This window comes from Baudoinia panamericana, assembly GCF_000338955.1.
Source record: "Baudoinia panamericana UAMH 10762 unplaced genomic scaffold BAUCOscaffold_4, whole genome shotgun sequence".
Classification (NCBI taxonomy): domain Eukaryota; kingdom Fungi; phylum Ascomycota; class Dothideomycetes; order Mycosphaerellales; family Teratosphaeriaceae; genus Baudoinia; species Baudoinia panamericana.
In genome coordinates, this window is record NW_006911260.1 from 347,187 (window position 1) to 373,195 (window position 26,009).

Here is a 26,009-nt window from a genome sequence, read left to right on the forward strand (position 1 = left end):
TTCCAGAATAGGGAAGCTGAGATCGTGCGGTGCGCGAGCATATATGCGGCACTTGTACATCATCATGCTCTCTCAGTACCAATATTCCTTGACCATGGATACTACCAGCAACAGCAGCAGGCCACTGCTTATCATTGGCGCCGGGATCGCTGGCCTTATCCTAGCACAAGCATGTCGAAAGCACAACCTGCCGTACGCTTTGTTCGAGCGTGATGCCTCACCGCATGCCCGCTCTGCAGGCTGGGGTCTCACCCTGCACTGGTCGTACGCAACACTTCGTTCGTTGCTACCAGAGGATATCTTGCTTCTGCTGCCACAGACATATGTCAATAAAGTGGCTGTCGAGCGTGGTGAGATAGGCAGTTTTGCGTTCTTCGATCTCAGTACCGGAGAATCAAGATGGCGGGTTCCGTTGCCTATGGGTGGCGAGCGGATTAGAGTGAGCAGAGAGAGGCTTCGGTCATTGCTGCATCAAGGCCTGGAAATGGAATGGGGCAAGACCTTAGTCGGCGTGAAAAAGGGACATGACGGAGTCGTGGCCGTGTTTAACGATGCCACGGAGGTCGAGGGATGTATGGTAGTCGGCTGCGATGGCGCGCGCTCGCAGGTCCGCCGACTCTGCCATGGAGACGACTCCCATAATTCACAGCTCCCCGTCCGCTTCATTGGCGCTGGTGCGCGATATCCCGAAACCAGTATAGCTGAGATTCGCAAACTCGACCCTTTCTTCCTGCAAGGCTCCGATCCGCGTACAAATGCGTTCCTTTGGTTCAGCTTCCTTAATACGCCCTCTGACCCGGGCTCTATATCGACTGAAGCCGATGAACATACCGTGGACAGTGAGGCTAGTACTGGCAAGCTCTACCGCTGCCAGATAATGACGTCGTGGCCCTATCGCCCTGGGTTTCTCGATTGTGCGGAGCCGGTGGAGGTGCCAGAAAGCAAGGTCGATCAGCTCAAGTGGATGAAGAAGCTCGCTGAGGATTGGGTCGAGCCTTTCAGAAGCCTAGTTCAAGGCATTTCAGAAGATAGCGAAGTGAAGCCTATTGACCTAGCGGACTGGCTGCCAAGGTCCACTGCCGCCACACCGCTTGGTCAGGAGTGTGGTGGGCGGATAGCACTCGTTGGCGATGCAGGGCACGCTATGGTTATGTATCGTGGTGAAGGAGCCAACCATGCCATTGTGGATGTAGGCAGGCTCTTCGAACTTGTAAAGCCGCTCATGGATGGCAGAAGCCCGAGCGACAACGGTGCGTGGCAGACTGCCATTGAAGAGTACGAAAGGGAAATGATCGAGCGTAGCTCTACGGGCGTAAAAGCCAGTCGTCAGGCGTGTTTAGACGCACACGACTGGTCAAGGCTTAACGATGAGAGTCCGCTTGTGAAACGGCGTGTGATGAGGGAGGACTTGGAAGCGGCTCCGCAGCCACAGCACTAGGCAGCAGTGGGCTTGGCACTCTGTCGAATTGTCGCCCGCCTCCTCCACTGGCACCGATCTCGGAAGGCACTACGTCGCTGATTTGTTGCTTTCCCTCAACGCAACAAGTCACACACCAACCCGGGTCGACGCCCCGCAAGCTAGCACGACAAAGAAGATCATACAATACCGAATATGTGCAAGGTTCTTTGTCTCCGGTACGAATGCGGCCACATGTACGAATTCTGCCTGAGCAAGTGCCGTGGCGCGTTCTCGGGCACCAGCAGAAGGACAGGGCTACCTTCCAAGAACTGTCGCTTGAATCCCTTTTTACGTCGGGGTTTGTCATCTCTCTGCGGCGCGTGCGTCCAGCGCGATAAGCTACTCGAATGCGATGAACGCGAGGAGCTCGCCGAGGCTGAAGTACGGCGCTTCCGTGACAAGCTAGACGACCCGAAGTGCGACCGGAGAACTATCGACGAGGATCACTCGAGGCTGAAGCAAGCTCAGGAATCTGCTCGTCGGGTACGCTATGACAATTACGATATCATGGATGCAGCCGCCAGGGAGTTTCCATTCAGGCCGAAGCGGGTGCCCACATCACCGCCGCCTGCGCGCCGTCTGCGTGGCAGCTTACTCTGTCTTGAGATTAAGCCCGAGGACATTGGAGGAGATTGCAATTCGGTGGAGCAATGAGCGGTTGGATTAGGAAGCCTTATCCACTCAAATCCGACTTGTCAGCGGACAGGCAGGGAAAGGACAGACAGCGCAGAAAACCAGGGGACAATCCTTGCCTATCTGTGGAGATAACAGCAGACAACAAACTTATCGCTACTTGACAACGGGCAACCTGGACGCCTTGAACTTGCATACTGACGGTACGCACGCTTGTGAGTTTCAGTAGCCACGACTCGGAGAAATGTTGATCCTCACGCTCACTCACGCTGACAAACACCCTCGGACGCCAAGCGATGTATTGGAGCCAGCCCTTGTGGGTAGACTCAACGAGGCATGCAGCTCGCAAGTGTTGGGAATCTGCACTGTTGCAGCTGGGCTATTGTCACTGGAATACTACAGAAATGTTTTACAAATCAACTTCCCAGCTGCAGGCGGTTACTACTTGCTTCTTACACGGTCGAATGGATTGGCAAGCACATTTAAGCCAATCATCGCTTCGCGGATCGCGGGTTTCAACCTTCCCGGCAGATGGCTTCAGTATGATCGCTGAGCAATCGAACCCCTAGGTGAGGCATTTGCATGCTACATTGCCTGCACGTCCTTTTCCGATATAAAGGTCGAACAATGTTCGCTGCCAGAGCGCTCCACCCTCTGCGCTATCTTGCATCTCAATCAAGTGATCCCTAGTGAGGTCGAAGTATATACGTGATAAACACCGACAGCGATGTCTCCATCATGGGAGTTTCCACCGTATACTAAGACGATACACCGAACAGAGTATCCCGCAATCAGCCCCACCAACCCAGCCAATTCTGCTAGTAATAAAGTGGTCCTCGTAACAGGTGGCAGTGCTGGCATTGGTAAAGAGATCGCTCGTTCGTTCGTTCAAGCCGGCGCCAAAGCTGTCGCAATTCTCGGTCGACGAGAGAACCTTCTTGCAGAGGTGAAGAAAGAACTCGAGAGCCTTGGAACGTCCAGAGTCATCAGCTTCAAGGCGGACGTGCTTGAAGAGGAGGCGTTGGAACACGCCTTTGCCAGCACGGCCAGGGAGGTCGGCAAGATAGATGTTGTCGTGGCGAATGCGGGCTACCTGGCAGCCCCTGTCAAGCTCGCCGACGCCGATCTCAGTGACTGGTGGAAGGCCTTTGAAGTCAACATCAAAGGCACCCTTCTAACGTTCCGGGCCTGGTTTCCGCACGCGGCGTCGAACAGGGAAGGCGCTCCGCCCACGTTCATTTCCGTAAACTCTGGTGTCGCGCACATGACGCCATTTCCTGGCTGGTCGAATTACGCGGTCTCGAAGCTGGGGAGTGCGCAATTGATTGCTGCATTGCAAGTCGAACATCCCGAACTTCGTATAGCAAGTTTTCATCCTGGAGTACTAGGGACTGAAATGAATTCAAAGTCGGGCGCGACGTTCAGCTTGGACGATCTCAGCCTGCCTGGTGGCTTCGCGGTTTGGCTCGCCAGCCCGAGGGCTGATTTTGTGGGCGGCAGGTTCTTCTGGGCGCACTGGGATGTTGACGAGATGGCGAGGATGCAGGACGACATTGTGAAGAATGAAGAGCTGACCATGGGGCTGAAGGGCTGGCCAAAGACGGTCGACTTCACAATGGCGGAGTAATGGCGGGCAAGGACAGCTAGCTACAATACCCGAAAGTTAGTATCTCCAGCGCTATATCTCGGAGCATGCGGTACGGTGGCTGTAAGTACTCGTAAAGGTGCTTAGCGCTGTGTCACGGACGATTCGCAGAAATATCGGCGCTTACCTCGCTAGACCGCCGCGTATTGTCTTGAGACTTTGCTTACTTAGGAGCACTCAGCCTAAGACATAGCAAAAGGCTTAAGAAGAAGTACAAGAATGCTATGATCTCATATTGCTGGGTGCATCAAGCAGCGTACCTATTTTAGCAACCCTTGTTAGCAGTGTCCTCAAAGTTCGGTACATATAACGACTTCCACAAGCCTGTGACGAAAGAGGAAGAGACGGTCAACTCGCGTCTTCGGGAATCATGATGCGTGACTCGACTGTGCGTTCATCAGTGAAGCAACACTTACAATGACATTGTATCCGACTCAGGACAAAGAAGTGCATAACACATTGCGCTTAACTCTGGGGTATACCTTCGTTCGCAGACCGATGTCAGTACTTCGTCACAAGCATCCACTGCTAAAGGAGCCAGTGCCAGGCAGTCTGTTTGACGGTTTCCAGGGCCATACCACAATAACCTCGCAATAAAGATATCAGTGTCTATCTCCTATTAAGAAGCAGCTCCGTGCTAGTTATCGTCAGCCAAGGTCTAACACGCAACCACAAAAGCAACGCAGCCCAGTATGATTGATCCGGGAAGCTTGGCAGGTCATCCTGAGCTTGTCAACGGCGATGCCTTGATCGATCTTGCCAGGGCCTACGCCGGACCAAGGATTCCAGCCATGGTCAACGCCACCCAACCCAAGCAACTAATCACGGCAAAGCTCGTCCGAGAGCGACTTTGCCGCAGTCTCGACCGCGTGGCTAAGCAGACCGGGCGTGGGCGTACTGAGATGAAGGCGGAGCTGGATGCGGCGCGCAAGGCCAACGGTGTGCTTGATCGAGGCCACTACAAGAATACGAGGACCACCATCGGAGTCGCGGCTGGGTCAGAGAATGGTGCCAAGGACGACCATAAGCATCGCAAGACATGGCCAGTGACTCTGACGAAAGCGAGGACAACCATTCCGACCGCCGTTCAAGCCCGAGCAGCACCGAAAGCTCCGAGGCAGACGACGGCAACGATGACGCCGCGCTCACCCGCAACGAGTATGACAGCACAGTGACCAGCGACGGCGTCGGCGACCGCGATGTTGACGTCCAGGACAACACCGGCACCGACAAAGAAGATTTTGAGGAGCACTTGCGCTGTGCCGGAGTCCATGGTCTCTTCGCGGATACCTCTATAATCATGGATGATGACGTCTATCAGCTGGCATCGCTCTACTCGGTGGCCGAAGTGGTCAATGCTCTGGACCAAGGCCGCACAGAGGGACCGAGGTCCAAGAAGACTGTCAAGGGTCGGATTGCCTTGGCTGTTTCACGTCTCGCCATGCGCAGGAGCCTTCCGGCGGCAGAGCTCGAACGTGAGCTGAAGGAGACGAAGGGACTGAGCGGCGTCAAGGATCGCGAACTCGCGGAATTGAAGAAGAAGCGTAGGCAGAGGAAGTCGCAAGCTTCGGCAGGTGTGCTTTTCCCGGGGCTCTATGAAGGTTAGAGTTGGGGGGTCCAAGTCGAGCTTGACTGCGAGCGTTCCCGTATCAGTCAGAGCGATATGAGGAGTCATGGAAGCGTTAATGTAAGACACAGCCTCTTCACCAAGGTTAGGTAGCAGATGTCCGCCATGCAATAATATCCAAAACTGAGTGCAAAACCCACTGCCAATACAGATGTGACAAGCCTTGAACTACGAGATGACGCTTCGCCCAACCGCTTCCGACTCGGATGATTAGCGAAGTGCCCGGAAATCGCCCCCTTTCCCAGTATGCGTTCGGGCTGCTGCAAGCACTTCATAATGCGGAGCTCATAAGTGCAGGCTCTCATGTTCCCAAGGGTATTGTGATCCGGATGCGCTGCCATGTGGCCGATAGCACTATGAGCGCCAACCTAATATGCTTGAGGGCGAAGCCAGTGGCCACAAGTGTCGTCGGAGCAAGCCAGGGTTTCATGTCTAAGTCAGCTCCGTCCACATGGATAGATCAGGGTGGCACAACGCGATGTGAGGTTTTGTTTGTGCATCGGTTTCACCAAGTTCACTTGCGCTAGCGAGTTGCTATCGGGTTATTATTTCGTTCCAAATCTTAATACAATCGACCATCGACAATATGGTCAAACGCGCCGCTGACGATGAGGTAGAAGACACGCCGCAACGCAAAAAGCATCAAAGAGAAGATGGTGAGTTGATCGCATTCCTTGGTTGGGCAGAGAAGGCAGGGTGGAGGTCAAAGAAGTGAAGGACTCCGCGTGTCGAAACGATCAATGCATCATTCCGCCGGCCGTTGTAAGCCTCATCAATCGGCTTGCCTGACTCGGGCCCACTTTCCGACCTGACGATCTTCGAGATCGCCGCTCGCAAACACCACGACGGTGAATAACCGCAACTTCTCGCAGGAACGCCGCTTCAGTGACTGATCTGGCTTCTGCTACCAATCTTCAGCTCACGTGCTCACATCATGCCAGCAGCATATAACTCGCAGCAGAAAGCTGCTATCAACGAGTTCGTCACAGTTACGCAGAGTGACAAGTCCACAGCAGCGAAGATCCTGAAACAGCACAATTGGAATGTGTCAGCAGCAGCTAACACGTAAGAGACAATGGAACAACCAGATCGTGCAGTGTCCCTGCTGACACTCCACAGCTTCTTCACCAACTCATCCGGCGCACCGAATCCGATGCGGAACACTCTCAGCAAGCTTTTCGACAAGTACCGTGATGATGTGGTCAACGAGCCAGACGAGATCAACATCAACGGCACCTCAAACCTACTGGGCGATCTCCAAATACCACTAGACGATGTAGGCGCGCTCATATTCTCCGAAATCGTACAATCACCCTCACTAGGCAGGATCACCCGTGACGGCTTCATCGAGGGCTGGACCGAACAGTCCATCGACACTACACCTAGAATGCGCAATGTCATACTACAGCGCAAGTCTGCCCTAGCGCAAGACAAGTCCGTTTTCAAGAGCGTCTACAACCACACCTTCACCCTCGCGTTAGCGCAAGGCGCGAAGACACTACCGCTAGAGATGGCGATCGAGTTCTGGCGCATGGTGTTCTCGCCGCCGTCATTCGATTGGCGAACGAGCAACAGCCCATGGCTGGACTGGTGGCTGGAATTTCAGCAGGCGAAGAAGACCAAGGCGGTGAACAAGGACTTGTGGAAGCAGACGCTCACCTTTGCGGAAGAGACGATGAAGGATGATACGCTGAGCTTCTGGAGCGAAGAGAGCAGCTGGCCGAGCGTGATAGATGAGTTTGTTGAATGGGTGAAGACGGAGAAGCGGCCGGGCGGTGGTGGCGGTGGTGGCGGTGGTGAGGCTATGGAGGTGGAGTGATCCGCCTCTATATGGCGGGTTTGTATCGTCTTGGGAAGGCAAGCGAGAGCTCGGTAAGCCACTGCTGATCATAGCATCGAGCCGGCGGGCATCAAAATCAAATTAGCTCTGCTTTACGACGTGCACGGAACTTGATTTTTGAGTGCGAGCATCTGCTGGAGATATCATCCCGCATCATTCTGAACAATCGTCAATCCGGTGGATTACTTGTGTCCAAGGTCGGGGTGCATTGTCGGCCATACAGGGTGCGGCATGGCCCGCCGTCTGTGCGTCATTAACGCGTGCTAGGCGCGAAGCTCTCGCGAAACTGCGCCTGTAGTAGCTGTTTCTTAGAAACCAGCCATAGCAGAAGGCTACATGTACAACGATCAGCGGACCATTCCCACAATAGTCACAATGCCTGGCGTACTTGCTCAACAGCCGGTGAAGGTGCCTAGCAAGCGTGTGTTGCAAGAGACGACCAGTTCGCGACGTAACCAACAAATCTCACCCTCGAAGAAACGGAAACTCGATGGTGGAGCAACGGCCCAGTTCAAGACGCCTGCCAGGAAGGTCGTCAATGGCAGCCATGCCGGTTCTAGCCAGCCAAAAAGCCAGTTTGAGCAGGAGGTGCTGGAAAAGCTGACCCAGAACATCGACGAATTGAAGCAGCAGAATGCTGAGAAGGACCAGCATTGGGGACGTCCTTCTCTGGGTAGTTTCGATGAGAAGACGCAAGACCTTTGCTTTCAGTCGATTGAGGCGGAGGAGGGCACCCTCCATGGAGGTAGGGCAACCGTCAAGCTCTTCGGCGTCACGGAGACCGGACATTCGGTTCTGCTGCATGTCACGGACTTCCTCCATTACCTCTACGTTGCCGCCCCTGTGTCTTTCACGAAGAGCGACTGCGAGCCTTTCAAGACCTACCTCGAGACGCACATGGGACAGCATGCTGCAGCAATTCACTCCGTGCAGATGGTGCTTCGCGAGAATCTGTTCGGCTTCCAAGGGAACCAGAAGAGCCCGTACCTGAAGATCACAGTGACCGATCACAAGCACATCAACAAGCTGCGAACTACGATAGAGCGAGGTGACGCGAACTACAAAGGCCTGTGGAAGGCTGCAGAAGGCGGCATCCTCACCTTCGACAACATCCAGTACGTACTGCGCTTCATGATCGACACCAAAGTATCTGGCATGTCCTGGGTTTCCGTAGACCCTGGCAAGTATCATCTGATATCGCCCCAAACCAAGCACTCGCATTGCCAGATCGAAGCCTACTGTCACTACCGCGATCTGATTGCGCATCCTATTGACGGAGAGTGGCAGAAGATGGCGCCTCTCCGTGTTCTGAGCTTCGACATCGAATGTGCTGGCCGCAAAGGTGTCTTTCCAGAAGCGAATATCGACCCTGTCATCCAGATTGCGAACGTTGTTACGAGATACGGCGAGGAGAAACCGTTTGTCCGGAATGTCTTCTGCATGGACACTTGCAGCCTGATCGTCAACACTCAGATTTTCGAGTTCGGCTCAGAGGAGAAGATGCTGATGGCGTGGCGAGACTTCGTCCAGGAGGTCGACCCAGATGTCATCATTGGGTACAACATCTGCAACTTCGACTTCCCGTATCTTCTGGACCGAGCAGCGCACCTCAAGGTCGCTCCGTTCCCTTTCTGGTCCCGGTTGAAGAATGTCAAGTCCGTGGCTAGAGATACGAACTTCTCCAGCAAACAGATGGGCAACAGAGACACCAAGGCTACCAACACCAATGGCCGCTTGCAGCTCGATCTTCTGCAGCTCGTTCAGCGCGACTATCAGCTGCGAAGCTACACCCTGAACTCCGTCTGCGCTCACTTTCTGAACGAGCAGAAAGAGGACGTCCACCATACGATGATCACAGAATTGTACAACGGCACGCCAGAATCACGCCGACGTCTTGCCGTATACTGCTTGAAGGATGCATACCTACCACAGCGACTTATGGACAAGCTCATGTGTCTCGTCAACTATACCGAAATGGCTCGTGTCACAGGCGTGCCATTCAACTTTCTGCTTTCCAAGGGTCAACAGATAAAATTCTTGAGCCAGCTTTACCGAAAAGCCCTGGAGCAACAACTCGTCATACCAAGCTTGAAGAGCGAAGGGTCTGACGAACAGTACGAAGGTGCTACTGTCATTGAGCCTACAAGAGGCTACTACGATGTGCCAGTGGCGACGCTGGATTTTGCGTCGCTGTACCCGAGTATCATGCAAGCTCACAATCTATGCTACACGACTCTACTCAACAAGACAGCTATCGAAAAGCTCAGTCTGAAGAAGGACGAAGATTACATTCAGACTCCCAACGGCGACCTCTTCTGTACTGCGAAAGTCCGAAAAGGATTACTGTCGCAGATTCTGGAAGAGCTGCTGTCTGCCCGTAAGCGTGCGAAGAAAGAGCTTGCCGTTGAGACGGACACCTTCAGAAAGGCAGTGTTGAACGGTCGACAGCTTGCTCTGAAAGTCAGTGCCAACTCGGTCTACGGTCTTACAGGTGCCACTGTCGGTAAGCTCCCGTGTTTGGCCATCGCTTCGTCAACTACCTCCTACGGTCGTCAGATGATCGAGAAGACCAAGGAGGAGGTTGAAGCTCGCTATACCATCGCCAACGGGTATACGCATGATGCGCAGGTCATCTACGGCGATACTGATTCGGTCATGGTCAAGTTCGGTCCGAGTGACCTTGCCAAAGCCATGGAGCTCGGACAGGATGCGGCGGACTACGTAAGCAAGAAGTTCATCAGACCGATCAAGCTTGAATTCGAGAAGGTGTACTACCCGTATCTCTTGATCAACAAGAAGCGGTATGCTGGCCTGTACTGGACGAAGCCAGAGAAGTATGACAAGATGGACACCAAGGGCATTGAGACTGTGCGTCGCGACAATTGCAGGCTCGTGCAGACTGTTATTGAGACAAGTTTGCGGATGTTGTTGATGGATCGAGATGTACAGGGCGCACAAGAGTGAGTGATCTTACCTAACCGCTGGACGAGTTGCGATGCTGACGGCTTATAGCTATGTTAAGAATACGATCTCTGAACTTCTGCTCGGGAAGATTGATATGTCTAACCTGGTCATCACCAAAGCCCTTACGAAATCCGACTATGCATCGAAACAAGCACACACCGAGCTTGCGGAGCGTATGCGCAAGCGCGATGCCGGCTCCGCGCCTGCGCTGGGTGACCGTGTAGCTTATGTCATGGTGAAGGGCGCTTCAGGCTCGAGAGGGTACGAGAACTCTGAAGATCCCATGTTTGTGCTGGAGCACAACTTACCCATCGATGTGAGATACTATCTTGACAACCAGCTCTCGAAGCCGCTTGGCCGCATCTTCGAGCCCATTCTAGGCGAGAAGAAAGCCGCTTCCTTGCTCACAGGCGAGCACACGCGCAGCATCTCCGTCGCGGCGCCAACCATGGGCGGCCTGATGAAGTTCGCGAAGAAAACGGAAACATGTCTGGGCTGCAAGAAGCCTCTGACTTCGACCGAAGAGCGAGGCGGCGCGGTGGGCGAAGAATGTCGGCCACGATTTGGCGAGCTTTACCAACGGAGTCTGAGCAAGGTCAGCGAGCTTGAGGTGCGTTTTGCGAGGTTGTGGACTCAGTGCCAGCGGTGTCAAGGGAGTATGCACAATGAGGTGATATGTTCGAGTCGGGATTGTCCGATCTTCTACATGCGCATGAAGGCGAAGAAGGATGTGGAGGACGCGGGGAAGGAAATGGACCGGTTTGATAGGGATGCGACGCTGTGGTAGCAACCCAGCACAGCGTCCTCCGACTGTGATGTGGCACGCTTGGTGCGGTAGACGCGAGGGACTGTCGTGGTTCGCACGACCTGGGTTGGCTGTGAAATGTCACGCCGCCGGGATCGTCACACACAAGAGCTAGGCCAAGGCAGAACCTGCATGCTGTAATAGTACGCGGTGCTTTCGAGCGGAACTCTGCGCCGATGTCTTAGTGCAGTCGCAGTTTTACAACGATCCCTGCTTGGCTAACAATATGACCATTGTGATGGGGATCTTGCTCCTGTGCTCACGTTAGCTCAACTGCCGGACACTGTCCCGTACAGTGACAGCACATCTATCCTGGTCAAAAAATATATATTGAGGCTGCGAGGCTTGACGATCATCGCTCGACCGAAGCCTTGCCAGCCGTCCTCCGGCTGAATGTCGTGCGTCTCACGTGCATGTCTTACCTTGTAACACGGCGCAATCCGTCGATGATCGCGCAGTCGGCACAAATGCGGCGTCGAAAGTAGGGCGGCTGTGCCTGACGCTAGCCAATCCTTCAGCGGTCCGTGCAGCCTATCAGACATGAACTTAGTCCTCGACTCCTGCAGCTGCCCGCGTACCTGCAGGTACCTTTACCGTCCGGCCGTTGAAGGTCAGCACGACAGGTTCTCCGGCATTGACCCTGGTAGTGTTTGAAAGCTCCCATTCGCTGCCTGCCCGTGGACGATATATGAGCTGAAGTGCGCGTGATGCAAAAGGCGGCACGGTTGCGAAATGCTAAGGTTCGTTTATGGCGCCGCCACTTTCGAAGTAGGAGGCATTGACCGTTTGAGGTTTGGCCGAACGACGCAACGGCGTCAAACATGCTGACTGAAGCGTCTAATATGAGCCGCCATTCGAACCGTGCATCAAGACATTCTGCGATCATCATCGTGTTGTTGCAGTTGGACGATATTGGCCCTCTATGCAGCAAAGCATCCCACGGTGCCCTCCACTCGCTGACAAGGCTCCCTTGACACGGGTGCTGACGTTGAAAGACTACGTTAGAGCGGGTTCTTTGCATATGAACCGTGCGCCAGAAACGCGACTAAAGCAGCAAGCGCGAGCAAGTCTTGGCGCCCCCCTGGAGGGAGCAGTAGAGTGCTTCCCACTCCCTCGCTGTCGCAGCCCTGAGATCTCTGCCCACCACCACCTCCTACCAAACCTCTCTCGCCGTTGTTCTGGTCTGCCAACGGAGCATAGCATCATCATTCCCTCTGGTGCTGTGCTTCTGGCGACCTGTTCTTGTTTTCTTTCATCGGACCAGCCGTGCACTCTTTCCGGCCGCCGATTCCTTCCTTTGGCAATCCGTCCAGTTTCTTTATCCGCGAGTATTGGGTCCTCAGACACAGCTTAACACCACCGGACAATCGCTCATTGACGACACATTACTTTGGCTGCCACAATTGGGTGGCGTATACTCTATCTTCGAAACTCTGCCTGGTCGCTGGAGATCTGTGTAGACCGCACGGCTTCTTTCATCCGTCCCATCTAGGCCTCAGTTTGCTTCCAACTACCGACTGGCGCTCTGTCTACGTTTCAAAGGTTCACGATCACGACGTACATCTCGACTGCATACGTAGAGCAGCGACACGATCTGAACGAGATTCTCAGTCATTGTAGGGTACATCAAGAAGATACAGGCGGGCGCCCAACATGGCGGAAGTGATGGCCGCACCGCAGCCACGACAACCTTCGCCACCAACAAATCAGATGGACGCAAAGCCAAGAATGTCTATATCGCCACCCAACGGCATCGGCACGCCGAACAATGCACATTCAAACAGTTCCAGAAACCGGCCGCCACGAAAGAGCACCCTTACGCAGCAGCAGAAGAACGCAAAACGTCAGAGGGCAACTCAGGATCAATTGATGACGCTGGAGATAGAGTTCAACAAGAACCCGACGCCCACGGCAGTTGTGCGTGAACGCATCGCGCAAGACATTGATATGACCGAAAGGTCTGTGCAGATCTGGTTCCAGAACAGGTGAAGTGTCTCTATGCCACCACACGCCTGATGAATGCTAACTGTAGGCAGACGCGCCAAGATCAAGAACATCGCCAAGCGCAGCATTGAAAGCGGAGAGGACTGTGACAGCATCCCCGAATCCATGCGGCAGTATCTGGCGATGCAAGCCTACGGTCCTGGCGTCAAAGGGCTACCAGCGGGCATGCTCGGACGAACAGGATCTGCTTATGGAGCTTTCGGCGCAGGCACGCTGATGCTAAATACCGACAACAGTTCGGGTAAAGTGGTCATACAGCACTTCGCCTGCCGGTCACTTTCGATCGGCACATGGCGCAGGGTTGGGCAGAGCACCATGGATCTCGTTATCTTCTACTCGCCTGACAAGGCATGCATAACGTACTATATCAACAACGACAATGCCGGTTACAAGATCGAGTACCCTTTTGCCTGGATCAAAGGCATCTCCTTGGAGCAAGGCGATGTACTCTCTGCGGCAGAAGGAGCGTCGCAGAGATCGGGAGGCCTTGTGATCGAGCTGACGCGATCGCCACGATTCTACATGGACAGCTCCGGCAGTGGCGGGTTTTACGAGTGCGGAGACTTTACGGAGGATCAACAGGCGACGCAGGTGATGGTACACCATCTTGGAGGGCCGTCGAAAGTCCTTAGTGGCCAACTAGCGAAGCTTGTCTCCCTCGAGGCCTATCAAAACCGTCACCACGTCTTCGACCCGGCGCAACTGGCCATCTCCGCCCCCGTTTCACCCATGCGACCGGCGAGTCAGCCCAACCACCTGATACACCCGCATCAACAAGGGCAGATGCTGCAGCCAGAAAGTGCGCTGGGTTTGATGGGCCCTCCAGCACCTCGTGGTCACAAGAGACAGCGAAGTCGATCCGTACCTGCTGCTATTGACCTCTCGATGTTACGCCATCCTATGCCGTCGTTCTTGATACAACAGGAGCCACAGTCTGCTCAGCCAGTCATGCAAGATCCAATGATTTTTGCACCTATTCCGCAACATCACCCTCCCCCGGGCTTTGGTCCTGCGCCAATGGGCCCGAGCCTCAGCATCGATACATCTGGCGTCTACGGGCTGAATCTTCACCACAACAACCCGATGTCAGCGACCACTGTAAACTCGCCGAGCGAGTACGGCACGCCGCACTTCTTCACGACTGCCCCTCCAGGCGAATGTCTGCCCCTCACACATTTTGGTACGCCCTTTGTTTCCGGCTTCTTACAGGTCGATCAGGCTGCCATGATCGGCACCAGCAACACACCTTTGTCGATCATGAGCGGCGATCCGGTGATTGCCGATCACTCGCCGCCACTTACTGGTGTTGACCGGAGTCAGAGTGCGGACATCTTCGGCACGCCTGGCGAGCACCCAACTTTCAGCGACGACAGCCTGTACTTATCCGAGTCGTTCAACAAGCAGATGCAACTTCCCTTCCGAAGTCCGCTAACTGATGAATCGTTCCACTCACCGATGCCGAACGGCGTCTTCGACTTTCAATCTCCACCCGGCGCAGGAGGTTCGCAAATGAATCTACCCATGGACGGACACCAAGGCCAGCTCAGCTTCGAGGTCCCGCCGCAACAAACCCAAGATGGCACGATGGTGTTCCAGACGCCTTCCCAGCATGCACACGGTGTACAGCACCATCAAGACAGTGGTGTCTCGTTCTCGACGCCATCACACATGCCACAAGAGCACGCCACAACCTTCAACAGCCCAAATGACAGTGGTATGCTGTATCACGACGCAAAAATGTATCAAAGCCCGGGCCATTTCCAACGCCACATGTCTGAGGATCACAGCATGTACCACAACAGTCCGATCGCGAATGGTGCGACTGCAGAAGATTTTTTGTATGGAACGATTGACCCGCATAGCTTGGGTCACCAGTAGGGTGCTCCCAGATGGCTAGCCGCACATGTGCTACCAACGATAGGAAACAGCACAATGGACAAGAGCAATAACCGTAATATACCCCCTAATTTCTTGTGTGTAAGTTCGAACTTTACAACGTTCTGGCACGATAATAGGCCATCTACCTGGGAAGGAGTGTTGGAATGGATAATCTTAGTTCGCGGCGTTGAAGTATCGCCGCAGTGCGCGTGGTTACAACGGTCTTGGGACCATTCTTACGAAGACAGACGGTCAGTGCTTTGGATGTGGTTGGCATATACCATCGATCGTGGTTTGGACGAGCGAAGAATGGAAGCGCCGCATGGTGGAATATATTGTTGGATTGGATCGACCGGGCTTGCAAGGGGAGTCGACTTGTTGATCTGAGACGCCTCTCCCGCCTGGAGCTTGTGAGGTAGCATCGTATGAGCAAGCGCTGCGCGCGGGTTTCCGTAGCATACCCTACGTATGCCTAATCTTCGCTACGTACATCCCTACTGTGACATCACGCCAAAGCACACCGGTATAAATACGAACTGCTGCAGGACGAAAGTATCCCTGCAGCTTTGCAGAGCTTCCATTGGTCCGATCCTGACCTGTAGGGCTGATCGCTCGAGAGCCAGTACTAGTTCACCTTCCACGGACTACGGTTCAACCGCATCGAGAGTATCTCCTTATAACTTGGCACGTTCCACGAGGATCACATTGCACCCGGGCTCTATAAAGTATACCCACTGCGCAGTAGCATCCTCGTTTTCAGTGTTTCAACTCACCAACACCGTTTACAATGCCGTCAATTATCGCAGGCTCGCAGCCTCTACTTGGGCCTCTCGTCGGCCTTGTTGGTTGGACGTTTGTTATGGAGGGCTGGATGTGAGTTCCATAGCTCATGACACGTCGCCGCCGCTCATGTGCTCCAGGTATCTGTACCGTCTTCCAGCCATGTCCAAATACAACGTCGACGCGAGCCCAGGCATGACCAAGGAACATCTGAATGGTATCAGGCCCCCAAGACCTCAATCACTTGAGTGGCCCAGCTGACGAACCTCAGCCAAAATCCCACGGCATCTCCAATATCCGGCTGACAACTTCAATCGTGTGTATCCCTATCGTATCTATTGCCCGACCCAGAGCTCACGGACTAATTATGCGCTCCAGACCTGATGGAGCAGCCGACACAATTCTACGCTATCGTTCTTGCCTTGAACCAACTTGGCGTCCGCGATTCTCTGACCGTTCAACTGGCGTGGACATACGTCGGCTTGCGTATCGTCCATTCACTTGTGCAGTCGACTACGAACCATATCTTGATCAGGTTCAGTATTTTCCTGACTAGCTCTGCTGTCCTTCTCGGCATGACTGCGCAGGCGGCAAGGATCTTTTGGCAGTGATTGCACTTTGCAGAGGCATGGAGACTGAGAGGACTTTTTTCGCTGAAACGCAGAGTCTTGGCGGCTAAGAATCTTCACGGCGGACTATGTCTCTGTATAACCGGCTGCGGCTAGCGTTGAGACGACAAGCTGCGGCGTCGTAAGTGAGAAAAGGGTATTGGAAAGCTGTTAATATCTAATATCACCCCAATCCGCACTCCTACTCCGCAATCGCTGGACCATTGGCCGTTCGCGCTCCCACTAGCGATGGTATCTCTCACTGGCATCGACGCTGCGCCTGCGCAAGTAGCGAACTTGTTCCCGTCTGCCTGCTTGAAAGCCATCTTGGTGAGGATCATATTGATCCCTACCCGCCCGCCGACGGTACTGCTCGCCAAAGTTGGCGTTCGGATAGGCCTCCTCGTAGTTGGTGAGGCGGCGCTGCACTCGCGGTATCGGCAGGTACCGAGGCTCTACAGCCCTGCCATTAGGGTAATCATCATAAGTTTGAGCCCGATGCAATCTTGGCACGCGCTCGTTGCGGCGTCGGTCATCGGGCGAGCGCCGGCCCTGGCGTGGTTGGTATGTGTAAGCGGGCTGGACCTCGACTCGCCCATTGCCGTAGTACCGCTTCTCGCCGCGCCTTGCCCCGAAGCTGTCACGGCGGTGCAGACTCCCTCGAGGATACATGGCATCTGATCCCGGTGGTGTGGATGGGGGAGTGAACGATCCTCCGGATCGTGGTGGACTGAAGACCGAGTCGTTCTCCTGTTGACCTTCGCTCGAGTCGCTGCTGATATGCCAACTGTCAATTTTTCGGTTGAGGTCGTCGAAGCCTTCACGCACATCCTTCTCAAGTCTGCGCAGTCTCCGAGCACTGCTTGAGCGCCGGCGTATAGGACTCGGTGAGCGGGTCACGATTCTAGCGCTAGGCCAACGCTGCTCATCACCAGCATAATGTTGGTCATACTGTCCCGGTACCATAACATTGGGTTGCGGCATGAAGGGATTCGGGGGACCATATGAGTCTGGCTGATACGGAGACTGCGGAACCCCCGGATTCACTGGGAGTGCACCCAGAGGAGCATACAACGGATCTGGCAAGCCGGGCTGAGGCATCGGTATAGGCATCGGCATCGGCATCTGGTGTTGCGGCTGCTGCTGTGATGCGTATTGGTCATGATCTGGCTCCAGGGCCGGGATGCCTGGGCCGAAAGGATCGATGGGTTGCAGTCCATCATCGTGGGCGTGGTGGTTCTTCCTGTTCTTCTTCTTTGTCGGGATGGGATCGGCAAGATCAATGATTTCTCCAAACTGATAGGAGCTAGAGACATTGCCGAGCCTGGCGCCAGGCTTTGTTGCATTGACATCCTGACGCCGTAGGATGACCTGGATCTGCTTCACCTCGAGCGATCTCCAGTGCCACGTACCGAAGCGCTGTACATCATGGAGGACCCATATAGCGTTCGTTTGCTTCTCCAGACGCTGATGTTCCGCAATAAGCCGGTCTATAATGCCGCGCTGATTGCCGGTGCATAGCTTGTAATCCGACGCTGGTCCAGTCCTGGTCCGTAAACGATGGCCTTTCGCAAGCGATTCGAGCTTGGCCTCATCGAAAGGCAGCTTGCGCTTTCCGACGCGCGCCCAACTAAGCTTCTGACCGAGTAAGGGTTCCACCTTCTCGAGCATATAGCCCTTGAGCTCCGGTTCCACGAAGCCATGCTTCTTCGGCTTCCTTGGCTTTCCATAGCCACCATCGTCATCAAGAATGTCAATCATATGATCCGGTTGGTCGTGCATATAAGGATCCTTGTGGATTGGAACCGCGACAGGCGCGGGAAAGGCACCTGGCGGAGGAAAGCCAACGGGCGGAAACTGAGGCGGGGGAGGGGGAATGGGTACGTGCGGCATTGCCATGGTAGCCTGTGATCTCTGCTCGCCCTCGAGGCTGCGACCTAGCTTGACGATCTGTACGGTCAATTGGCAGAGTCTGAAACGCGAACGAGATGAGACAGAAGACGAAGGCCACTTGGATGATGAGGAGACAAGGGCAACAGCTTTGGCGAAGGCGGGGGCGAGGTAAATGATATGCCGCTTGCGGCTCGGTGAGAAAGGGGGAGGGTGTAGGGTAGTGAGTGCTGTCAAGTCTTGCTTCTGGCAACGCCCGGTTGCAGCAGGCGTAAGAAGCAAGCTAGGAAGCATACAATATCTCTGTTAATGAGCGAGACGTTCGAGTGTAACCGAGGTGGTTATCCGGATTGGTTCGAAGGCGACCTCATTGCGAGCTGCATCAGGGCGTCGCGCAGGCAACCTTGCATATGCAGAGGCTGCATGGAAGGATATCAGCTGAACGGACCAAGATCGCGAATTCGGGCAATGTTTTGACCCCACTGGAGGCAGACTGTGCTCGAACAACCTCTGATAGCCGGTCTGGCGAGATCGTGCAGAATGTATGCTGGCTACTTGACCTAGCAATTCGCAACTCGGTAGGTGTCAGCTGTATATTCTTACCCCAGCCAATCATAATGGCCGTCTGCCTTTCACCGGCGACTGGTGGATGAGCTTGGCCATCCCATGCTTGCTCTTCGCCCCAGAGAGGGGATGACTCCGGCACACCCTCTTCCGCTCTGGCTGAGAATAGACAGCAGGTTGTTGCGCGATGCTGGGATGACAAACGAGTCATACTCTAGGCCTTCGCAACCCGTACCATCAGACTGAAGTCATAATAAGCTCTGGTTTCTTATGCAGTCCACGTTCTGTGTCGCGCTTGTATGCATCCTAAATGGCCGGCACTCTGTCTTGTGGGACTCCTTAACAACCACATAGGCATCATCGCAACGCGGCGTACCATTGAGTATATAATCCGGCCACTGTATGCGAGGAATATGGGCGACACCCGAGCGGCCAACCTCATTTAGAGTCAAGCGAATCGCATCAAGCAGCCCCGCCGGCGACTTGGCATAGCTGCAGAGGTAGCGTGCATAGGGACAACGCATCGATGCACCCATAGCACCTCGGACCACTGGCATGCCAACGCGTGTTGGAATGCGATCGCAGGATGTTCCGCCAATGCCCACCATCATCTGATTCATACATCGCAGTGGATGTTAGCACATGGAGCGATAAGAGCACGCGTCTACGACCTGCATGCGGCTGCGTGTGAGCAGGATGAAAGTACGGGTGAGCATCTGGGCAATTCGGACTTCCGGCGAGGTGCTCAGTAGAATACCAGTATGAGGTACGAGGCAGGAAGGACGCCCCAATATCGCACAGCTCAAGCTTGACATCAGCCCAACTGAGGAATTACGAGCATAGAGAGGGCGAGGTCACCCGAGTATGCGGTCAACAGCCAATATGTGACGGGCACGTCCCATACGGTCTGTATGGTCTGGTGCTCGGAAGGCGTTGGCGAACAGACTCGTCGCCCTAGGCCATGATCGCCAGTGCTCAATCCCTGCCGCTGTCTTCCACATAAGCGCTCCTGCGATCGATGTCTTGCGGTACTGTCTCTGCACCTGAACTTGTAGGCCTCAGCACAAGGTTTTGCCATTGGGCAAGCATTTGAGGGTCGGAAGGTTCACTCCTCCTGTATCGGTGTTGACCCAACGAACCCTCGCGTCGGCGAGACCTCGGCAAGCATCGATGACGTCCAGGAGCTCGGGCATAGCAGCATTGAGACGAAGAGGTCGCGTGCTTGCAATTCTGAGTATTTACAGACATGTCGGCAGTGGTAGAGACGAGTGATTGTTACAGGGGACTACTGCCCTGATGTAACCTACTCATCGATCCAGACCTTGCCAAGGTCGCCTTTGGCGCAGACATGATCGTGTGCATTCGCAAGAAGCCCACCGTTACCGGACCATGCATGAACAACATGACGGAGCAGAAAGCGTCACCTTTGCTTACCTTGCCGCCAGAGCTCCGCAATATCATCTGGCACTGTTTGCTTGTCCAGACTAGGGACGAGTGTGTCGCCACGGGTGCTTCGAAAGGAGCGTCGCGGCCGCCAGATCGATTCTGTGCGAGCGTCTTGCGCACCTGTAAACAGATCCATTACGAAGGCACCGAGATACTCTACGGCGAGAACGTATTCCTGGCCCATCCCTCACTCTTGGCAACGCTGCCATCATTCTTGCTTCGCTCGAAGCCGAACCGCATCTGCCTGCCGCCGGTCACGACACCGAGACTGACCAACATCATCAGGAGGTACTTTATTCACGTCCGACTGGACACCGATCCGCGGTTCAGCAGATCGCAGGTTGAGGAAAGCTTTAGCGGTGCCGAAGAGCTCGAAATCGAAGTCTTCCAAGCAATGTACGGAAGTTGCGACTTCAGCGTGCTCAACCTTTTCGAAGGTGTTCGCGGTGTCGGCAAAGCCGTTGTGCAGGGCAGCGTAGGCGACGGCAGGTATGCAGACTGGCTCGCACGTTGCATGATGAGCGAGCCTGGGTCGACAGTACCAGCATATTCTGAGAAGTACATTGGTGGCAGCAAGGTTTGGTCCGCGTGGCAGCATGGCAACAGATGAGATGTCGGAACGCCATGCACATGGACTTTGATACTGAATGCGGAAGAGGCCTTGGCTCATAGAGCACATTACATTCGGTCGAACTTGGATTCGGGCAATCCTATTAAAGCGATTGTCTTGATGTGTTGCATCCATGACCGCACTGTTCAGAGGTCGAGGGCCCGAAGATCACCAGGCTCAATGTCCTCTGAAGCTCGCATGATGCCCAGCTACGTCTCTTGGCTTCCGCATGACCGCTCCCCAGCCAGGAAGTCTGCGCAAGCGACGTTCGATTCTAATGTACTGTCGGAGGACTCCATGTTTGCCGCGATCAGGCCCCATGCATGCAACAGTGGGATTCTTGCAACAAGCTGAGTCTTGCGGCCATTGGCACTCGTCCACAATTCTGGTGGTGCGCCAGTGGTGAGGAGCTTGCTCGTTCCGAAGATGTACAAGCAGAGGCAAACACGTGATGATGCTTCGATCATCACGTTTTGGGGTTCGACTAGACGTACGGTCGGTAGATCACTATACACGTAGGGTCGGGAGGATTTGACCATCTGGGGCAGAAGCTTCACACTAGGCTTCCTCCAGCAAGCAGTTCGTCGGAGCATAGACGCGGCGGTCGCACTGGAGCACAGGCGTGTCCAACAGTATAATAACTTTCATTTTCACCCATTTCCCGGTATGGATGCATTTCTGCGAGAGCCACTGGACACAACTGCCGCGGCGCACAGGTTCCGCTTCTGACAATTACCATTGTCTCTTACTACCATCATGTCGACCACCATTCCATTGTGGTTCCTTGAGCTTCTTTACCCACTTACGCCTCCCAACCGCACCCGGGACCGACCCATGCAAGTGCTCGCCCTTGGTCTTGGAGGGACTGGTGTGTAATGGAAGAAGGTTGGGCGCCGCTTGCGACTCGGGACGTTGCTGAGAGTGCCACCCTGCTTTCTATAGGAACCGAGTTACTGCAAGCAGCGCTGCTTGACCTAGGTTACATCGACATATACCATGGCTGGCACATCACGACGAACCCGGCAGATTGTGTTGTACGCAAACTCATGGCCATAGGCGTCCCCTGTGTCTGATTCAGCGCTGATAGCTGTTTTCAATGCTTTAGCACTGGGTCCGCTGGCATATGGCGAAGTTTCGAGGGAGCAGCGCCGAACGAGATGCCTTAACCAGCACCCAACTCGACAAAGTCATTGGCGAGTGCGAAGCGGTAACCGATCTTCCCTGCGCTGGGTTGGGCGTAGAAATGCTGCGCGCCTACCCCCACGCCAAGGTTGTCCTGAACCGGAGAAGCAACCTGGAAGGCTGGCATCAAAGCCAACTGAACACCATTGACAAGGTGTGGAATGACTGGTGGTCGATTTTACGATCATTTGCGGATAGCGAGTGTTTCTGGCTAAGACGTGCTGTGGTGTGGTGCTATAAAGCCTTGTTTGACTTCAATGTTCGACAGAATGGGAAAGAGACGTACAGGAAGCATTATGCTGAGTTGGAGGCAGAGTGCGCAAGGAGTCGAGGGAGTGGCTTGATTGGCATGTTGAAGATGGCTGGTAAGCCAAATTCTTGAAGCTGAATAACGTGACACCGTCGTGCTAACGGGTGGCCAGGGAGCCGCTGTGTGAGTCCTTGGGTAAGCCAGTACCAGATAGGCCGTTCCCAAGCGGCAACACGACCAAAGCATTCGAAGAGAAGCGTATGAAGCTGCATCACGGTCGTCAAGTACGAGCTGATCGCAACATCGCAATAGCGGGGGTCGCGATGGTAGTAGGCTTCTCAGCAGGCCTGAGCTGGGTTGTTGACAGGCATCAAACCGCTCATGCGTCCCTTGGCTGGGTTGCTGAGAGCGCTTATAGCTGGCGAAGCTCGTAGACACTTGCGTATCGGTCTATGATGCAAGGACAAGAGCACTATGCCACATAAAAGGCGGCATTCTCATTCACTGTCGCCGTCAAGCAGTGCCTTGGCTACGAGCCTCTTCTTTTGTTCTTTCGTCAAATTCGTACTATGTTCCTTAAGTGCCAGCAACTTGCCCATTGTTCGCTCGAAGCTGTCCACTTCCGCCGCTTGGTGGTCAGACTGTGCAAAAGGTTCTGCTTCCATGTCGAGCCCACTGTCATCCGTCAGAGCCGCTTTCATGCCGAAGAGCTCGGCAGTCATCTCAGCTTCTTCCCTGTCAAAGCCTCCCACTTCGTCGTCGTCACCAAGACCAAGAGTGTCAATCCCGGTACCATCGTCTGCGGCATCGGCAGCCCATTCATGCGCTTCCAAGGCCTCCTTCAGACGCGCGGAGCCTGTCAGCTCGTCATACTCGTTCTTGCCCTCGGCGGCATAGTTGATGAATTCGAAGCCGTACTGTATGCAGAGATCTACCCACGCGTCATGATCTAATGCGGCAACGCCACTCCCACCGTCACCACTGCTTGTTAATGCAACAGCAAGCAGTAGATTATCCGCCATCAGACCTGCGTGTTCGGCCACAGTCTGAAGCGCTTTCATGGTTGCCTCCACCCCGGATGTAATCTTTCCATCACGTGGGATGCAGAAGCAGTAAACGTAGGCTCCAATAGCTTGCACAACCTCCTCTGCTTCGGGTTTCAAGAACTCCCTCTTCCACTCATCCGCGTCTGCAATCTCGTCTGTCCAGATGGGTACCGTAGCGGTGTAGTACGCCGTCCGCACCTCCCACTCGTGGGTCAGTCCTGCGATTGTCCCTGCTTCATTCAGAGCCGGTGCACTCCCGGTGAGATCTAGTCAATGTCAGGGTTTGACGGCGATTATATACAACGACCACGGCAGACCTTCGACGACGTCGAGCACCGGGCAGCCAGGTGCGCCGACGGCGAGAATGCGACGTGGATGATTGACTTCCATCTGGCGATGGAACGATGCAATGCGACTACATTCCGGGATGTAGAGTGAAGGAAGAGATGTGAAGAAGGTTTCGGAGAGTGGAGTGTGGAGAAGGAATAGCGAGCTAAGCATCACTAGAGCTACTCATATCGCCGACCACACCACTGCTACTCATTCATACACTACATGAGTCCGCGCGTTGTCGAACAGACGGTGTCTACTAATGCGCCTGGCACACGCCGCGTCCGACGTCTTGCTTGTGATAGTATGCGAAAAGTCCCGTTAACGCCTCGCTTTGCTCTGTTCGCATACAATGCTTGTCCAGCCATATCCTCAAATGCTGCGACACTCGTCTTTGGTCAACCTCCTCTAGGTCCTCCTCTGCCTCTAGCTCTGTTAACCGTCGCGCGCCCTCTCGCCAAGCCCACACCGCGGCCTTTGTTTGCTCGTTGACGGAACATGGGTGCATTTCGCAGCATGTCTGGCACAATGAACAATCGCACATGCGATCCTCTAATGTAGACGCGGTCAAGATGGGTCACGCGACCGTCGCGTTGTGTAACGTTGATGTTCTCTAACTGGCAGTTCATGTTGTCCTCCGCTTCAATTAGCTTGCCGCGGTAGGTCTGGCCGGAGTCAATCTCAACCGTTACTTGGTGACCCTACAGTACGGACGATCAGCTGTGGTGCGTTGTAAGCACAGGTGCTTCTGCGCGGATTTCGATGGTGACTTACTGTAGCTTCATTGAGAAGTTTGATCGGTATGCCAATGGTGGAAGTCATGATGGAGCACCCCGATGCCCAGACGGCGATACGGTCAAGGACAATTCGATTGAGCTTTTGGGTTAAAGGCCTCGATCACTGTTCGTTCCGTTCCGGGTTGTTTGCGGCGCAACTGGTGGTGCGCATGGAGAACGCATCGTAGCTTGAGGTCTTGAGTCAGCGCCGCGCCAAGACCGTCGGCTGCATGACATGCTGTATTGCTGTATGAGACATAAACATTCACAGGGACATCTCTGCGCGCACACGGCCTTTTGATGGCTGACGAGCCGATATCTGGAGGCTTCGTTTGGCGTACCTTTTCTGTTTGTACTTGCCATCGCTGTATCCGACTGATCGGACTTTTTCGATCGTTCAATTCTCTGACCACAAAAGTGTGGCCTCCAACGGAGTCGTCGATGTAGATTGTCTCAGAATGGCGAGCCACTTTTCCGGTCCTACGTTGTGATGGTGTCAACACCTTGCGGTCTTCCATTCGAGTGTCGCCGCCTCAGCGCCACACCATCTAGGAAAGCACAACAGCGAGCAAACAAAGGAAATAATCTCCCATTGTTCCCCATTCCTACAATGGAGTTGTGTGAAATGTATACACTTACCTTTCTTCGCCTTCACATGATGTCTGTCCGATATCTAGACGAACACACACTGCTTGAAGGTCATCAGCCCTCCAAACCATCCCAACATTCTCCTAAATCACTGCAACGACCCGAGATGGCTTCTGTAGCAATGTTGCTCCTTTTCTACTTCTCAGAACCGCAGACAGGCTTTCCCAGGATTGACAAGCTAATGGACAAGACTCGCACATGGTACGCCACGCACCCTGAGATCGTTGCATCCATCCAAGCTGACGCTCACGCAGAGCTGCCACGTCAACTGCCTCCGACACCTGAGGTGCTTGACTGCAATGAGCGTGTTGATCGCGCAATTTCCCATTCACAGCATCACATCACTGAAGCGAAGGAGCAGGCTGCGGGACCAGTGTCGGACCATCTTTCCGAGGATCTGACTGACGCTGAGCTAGATGAACAGCGCAATGCAGAGAAGTGGCACGCACGCTACACGGCGGCTGACCAGCTCACTAATGGCCTGCTAGCTAGCAGCCAGAAGCTCTTCGAAGCAGTCTCGGATCTGATCAGTGAAACGCAGGCCGACGAAATCGCAATACTAAATAATACGAGGGTGCCAGACGCGCCGCCATCGCCCAGTCTCGGATGGCTCAGCTTGCCACTGGATGTGAAGCAATGGGTTGCAGAGAGTGTGAAGCCGGGCAGCCTTCACGTCACAGGCATGCTTGCGCCGAAGACTCGTTCATTCGGCGTGTTCGACAGTCGTCTCCATGCTAAGAGGGCTTGGTCGCTGACGTATCTGAACAGATCCTAAGGCATCAGATGGAAGAGGCGGAACAGCCTTACGGCTCATGAACCGGTGAAGACGCGAGCATAAAGGACTTTCAGCTTCCTTGAGAAGCGTTCCGAAGAAGCAAGGGTGTTGCGCACCGACATCATCAGCGCGGAATTAGAAACAATCTTTCTGTCACCGTAAAAGAATGCGAACACTTTAATGGCAAGTCGACCCGCTTGCCGTTTCGGTACTTTGCTACGATCTAGGTAAGGCTGTAATCGTGCTAGC

General features: G+C 54.3%; 16 protein-coding genes across 16 annotated transcripts; 12 read left to right on the forward strand and 4 right to left on the reverse strand.

Moving 5' to 3' along the window:
* Window positions 1-94: 94 nt before the first annotated feature.
* Window positions 95-1,438, forward strand: BAUCODRAFT_22772 (uncharacterized protein; the record flags this gene model as incomplete). The annotated part of the gene is made up of 1 exon (XM_007676099.1): window positions 95-1,438. One exon carries the CDS (start codon window positions 95-97, stop codon window positions 1,436-1,438), a length of 1,344 nt encoding a protein of 447 aa, XP_007674289.1.
* A 50-nt stretch (window positions 1,439-1,488) lies between these two features.
* BAUCODRAFT_407116 (uncharacterized protein) lies at window positions 1,489-2,224 on the forward strand. The gene has a single exon (XM_007676595.1). The coding sequence runs from the start codon at window positions 1,613-1,615 to the stop codon at window positions 2,111-2,113; it is 501 nt and encodes a 166-aa protein (XP_007674785.1). The 5' UTR covers window positions 1,489-1,612; the 3' UTR covers window positions 2,114-2,224.
* Window positions 2,225-2,732, forward strand: BAUCODRAFT_407103 (uncharacterized protein). The gene has a single exon (XM_007676596.1). The coding sequence runs from the start codon at window positions 2,337-2,339 to the stop codon at window positions 2,643-2,645; it is 309 nt and encodes a 102-aa protein (XP_007674786.1). The 5' UTR covers window positions 2,225-2,336; the 3' UTR covers window positions 2,646-2,732.
* A 108-nt stretch (window positions 2,733-2,840) lies between these two features.
* Window positions 2,841-3,683, forward strand: BAUCODRAFT_55458 (uncharacterized protein; the record flags this gene model as incomplete). The annotated part of the gene is made up of 1 exon (XM_007676361.1): window positions 2,841-3,683. A coding segment is annotated over one exon (843 nt), but the record flags the coding sequence as incomplete, so codon positions are not given.
* A 1,774-nt stretch (window positions 3,684-5,457) lies between these two features.
* BAUCODRAFT_407072 (uncharacterized protein) lies at window positions 5,458-5,909 on the forward strand. Its single transcript, XM_007676597.1, has one exon. The coding sequence runs from the start codon at window positions 5,571-5,573 to the stop codon at window positions 5,889-5,891; it is 321 nt and encodes a 106-aa protein (XP_007674787.1). The 5' UTR covers window positions 5,458-5,570; the 3' UTR covers window positions 5,892-5,909.
* Window positions 5,910-6,181: 272 nt separating this feature from the next.
* Window positions 6,182-7,537, forward strand: BAUCODRAFT_86079 (uncharacterized protein). Its single transcript, XM_007676512.1, has 2 exons — window positions 6,182-6,429; window positions 6,484-7,537. The coding sequence occupies exons 1-2, from the start codon at window positions 6,299-6,301 to the stop codon at window positions 7,181-7,183; spliced, it is 831 nt and encodes a 276-aa protein (XP_007674702.1). The 5' UTR covers window positions 6,182-6,298; the 3' UTR covers window positions 7,184-7,537.
* Window positions 7,514-11,265, forward strand: BAUCODRAFT_31911 (uncharacterized protein). Its single transcript, XM_007676176.1, has 2 exons — window positions 7,514-10,164; window positions 10,217-11,265. The coding sequence occupies exons 1-2, from the start codon at window positions 7,580-7,582 to the stop codon at window positions 10,953-10,955; spliced, it is 3,324 nt and encodes a 1,107-aa protein (XP_007674366.1). The 5' UTR covers window positions 7,514-7,579; the 3' UTR covers window positions 10,956-11,265.
* A 1,475-nt stretch (window positions 11,266-12,740) lies between these two features.
* Window positions 12,741-14,417, forward strand: BAUCODRAFT_46155 (uncharacterized protein; the record flags this gene model as incomplete). The annotated part of the gene is made up of 2 exons (XM_007676345.1): window positions 12,741-12,958; window positions 13,010-14,417. Coding segments are annotated over 2 exons (1,626 nt in total), but the record flags the coding sequence as incomplete, so codon positions are not given.
* Window positions 14,418-15,642: 1,225 nt separating this feature from the next.
* On the forward strand, window positions 15,643-16,246 carry BAUCODRAFT_120826 (uncharacterized protein; the record flags this gene model as incomplete). Its single annotated transcript, XM_007676598.1, has 4 exons — window positions 15,643-15,728; window positions 15,776-15,852; window positions 15,907-15,951; window positions 16,014-16,246. 4 exons carry the CDS (start codon window positions 15,643-15,645, stop codon window positions 16,244-16,246), a joined length of 441 nt encoding a protein of 146 aa, XP_007674788.1.
* A 240-nt stretch (window positions 16,247-16,486) lies between these two features.
* BAUCODRAFT_22779 (uncharacterized protein) lies at window positions 16,487-18,908 on the reverse strand (the record flags this gene model as incomplete). The annotated part of the gene is made up of 2 exons (XM_007676100.1): window positions 16,487-18,436; window positions 18,582-18,908. The coding sequence occupies 2 exons, from the start codon at window positions 18,906-18,908 to the stop codon at window positions 16,487-16,489; spliced, it is 2,277 nt and encodes a 758-aa protein (XP_007674290.1).
* A 506-nt stretch (window positions 18,909-19,414) lies between these two features.
* BAUCODRAFT_407171 (uncharacterized protein) lies at window positions 19,415-19,910 on the reverse strand. Its single transcript, XM_007676599.1, has one exon. The coding sequence runs from the start codon at window positions 19,773-19,775 to the stop codon at window positions 19,512-19,514; it is 264 nt and encodes an 87-aa protein (XP_007674789.1). The 5' UTR covers window positions 19,776-19,910; the 3' UTR covers window positions 19,415-19,511.
* A 189-nt stretch (window positions 19,911-20,099) lies between these two features.
* BAUCODRAFT_66757 (uncharacterized protein) lies at window positions 20,100-20,753 on the forward strand (the record flags this gene model as incomplete). The annotated part of the gene is made up of 2 exons (XM_007676430.1): window positions 20,100-20,193; window positions 20,221-20,753. 2 exons carry the CDS (start codon window positions 20,100-20,102, stop codon window positions 20,751-20,753), a joined length of 627 nt encoding a protein of 208 aa, XP_007674620.1.
* Window positions 20,754-21,334: 581 nt separating this feature from the next.
* On the forward strand, window positions 21,335-22,500 carry BAUCODRAFT_407338 (uncharacterized protein). The gene is made up of 3 exons (XM_007676600.1): window positions 21,335-21,621; window positions 21,696-21,787; window positions 21,859-22,500. Exons 1-3 carry the CDS (start codon window positions 21,510-21,512, stop codon window positions 22,315-22,317), a joined length of 663 nt encoding a protein of 220 aa, XP_007674790.1. The 5' UTR covers window positions 21,335-21,509; the 3' UTR covers window positions 22,318-22,500.
* Window positions 22,501-22,682: 182 nt separating this feature from the next.
* On the reverse strand, window positions 22,683-23,621 carry BAUCODRAFT_66629 (uncharacterized protein; the record flags this gene model as incomplete). Its single annotated transcript, XM_007676421.1, has 2 exons — window positions 22,683-23,497; window positions 23,549-23,621. The coding sequence occupies 2 exons, from the start codon at window positions 23,619-23,621 to the stop codon at window positions 22,683-22,685; spliced, it is 888 nt and encodes a 295-aa protein (XP_007674611.1).
* A 71-nt stretch (window positions 23,622-23,692) lies between these two features.
* On the reverse strand, window positions 23,693-24,516 carry BAUCODRAFT_137738 (uncharacterized protein). Its single transcript, XM_007676917.1, has 2 exons — window positions 24,336-24,516; window positions 23,693-24,262 (listed from the first exon to the last, which is right to left on the reverse strand). The coding sequence occupies exons 1-2, from the start codon at window positions 24,381-24,383 to the stop codon at window positions 23,960-23,962; spliced, it is 351 nt and encodes a 116-aa protein (XP_007675107.1). The 5' UTR covers window positions 24,384-24,516; the 3' UTR covers window positions 23,693-23,959.
* A 479-nt stretch (window positions 24,517-24,995) lies between these two features.
* Window positions 24,996-25,825, forward strand: BAUCODRAFT_129711 (uncharacterized protein; the record flags this gene model as incomplete). Its single annotated transcript, XM_007676601.1, has 1 exon — window positions 24,996-25,825. The coding sequence occupies one exon, from the start codon at window positions 24,996-24,998 to the stop codon at window positions 25,758-25,760; it is 765 nt and encodes a 254-aa protein (XP_007674791.1). The 3' UTR covers window positions 25,761-25,825.
* Window positions 25,826-26,009: the final 184 nt, after the last annotated feature.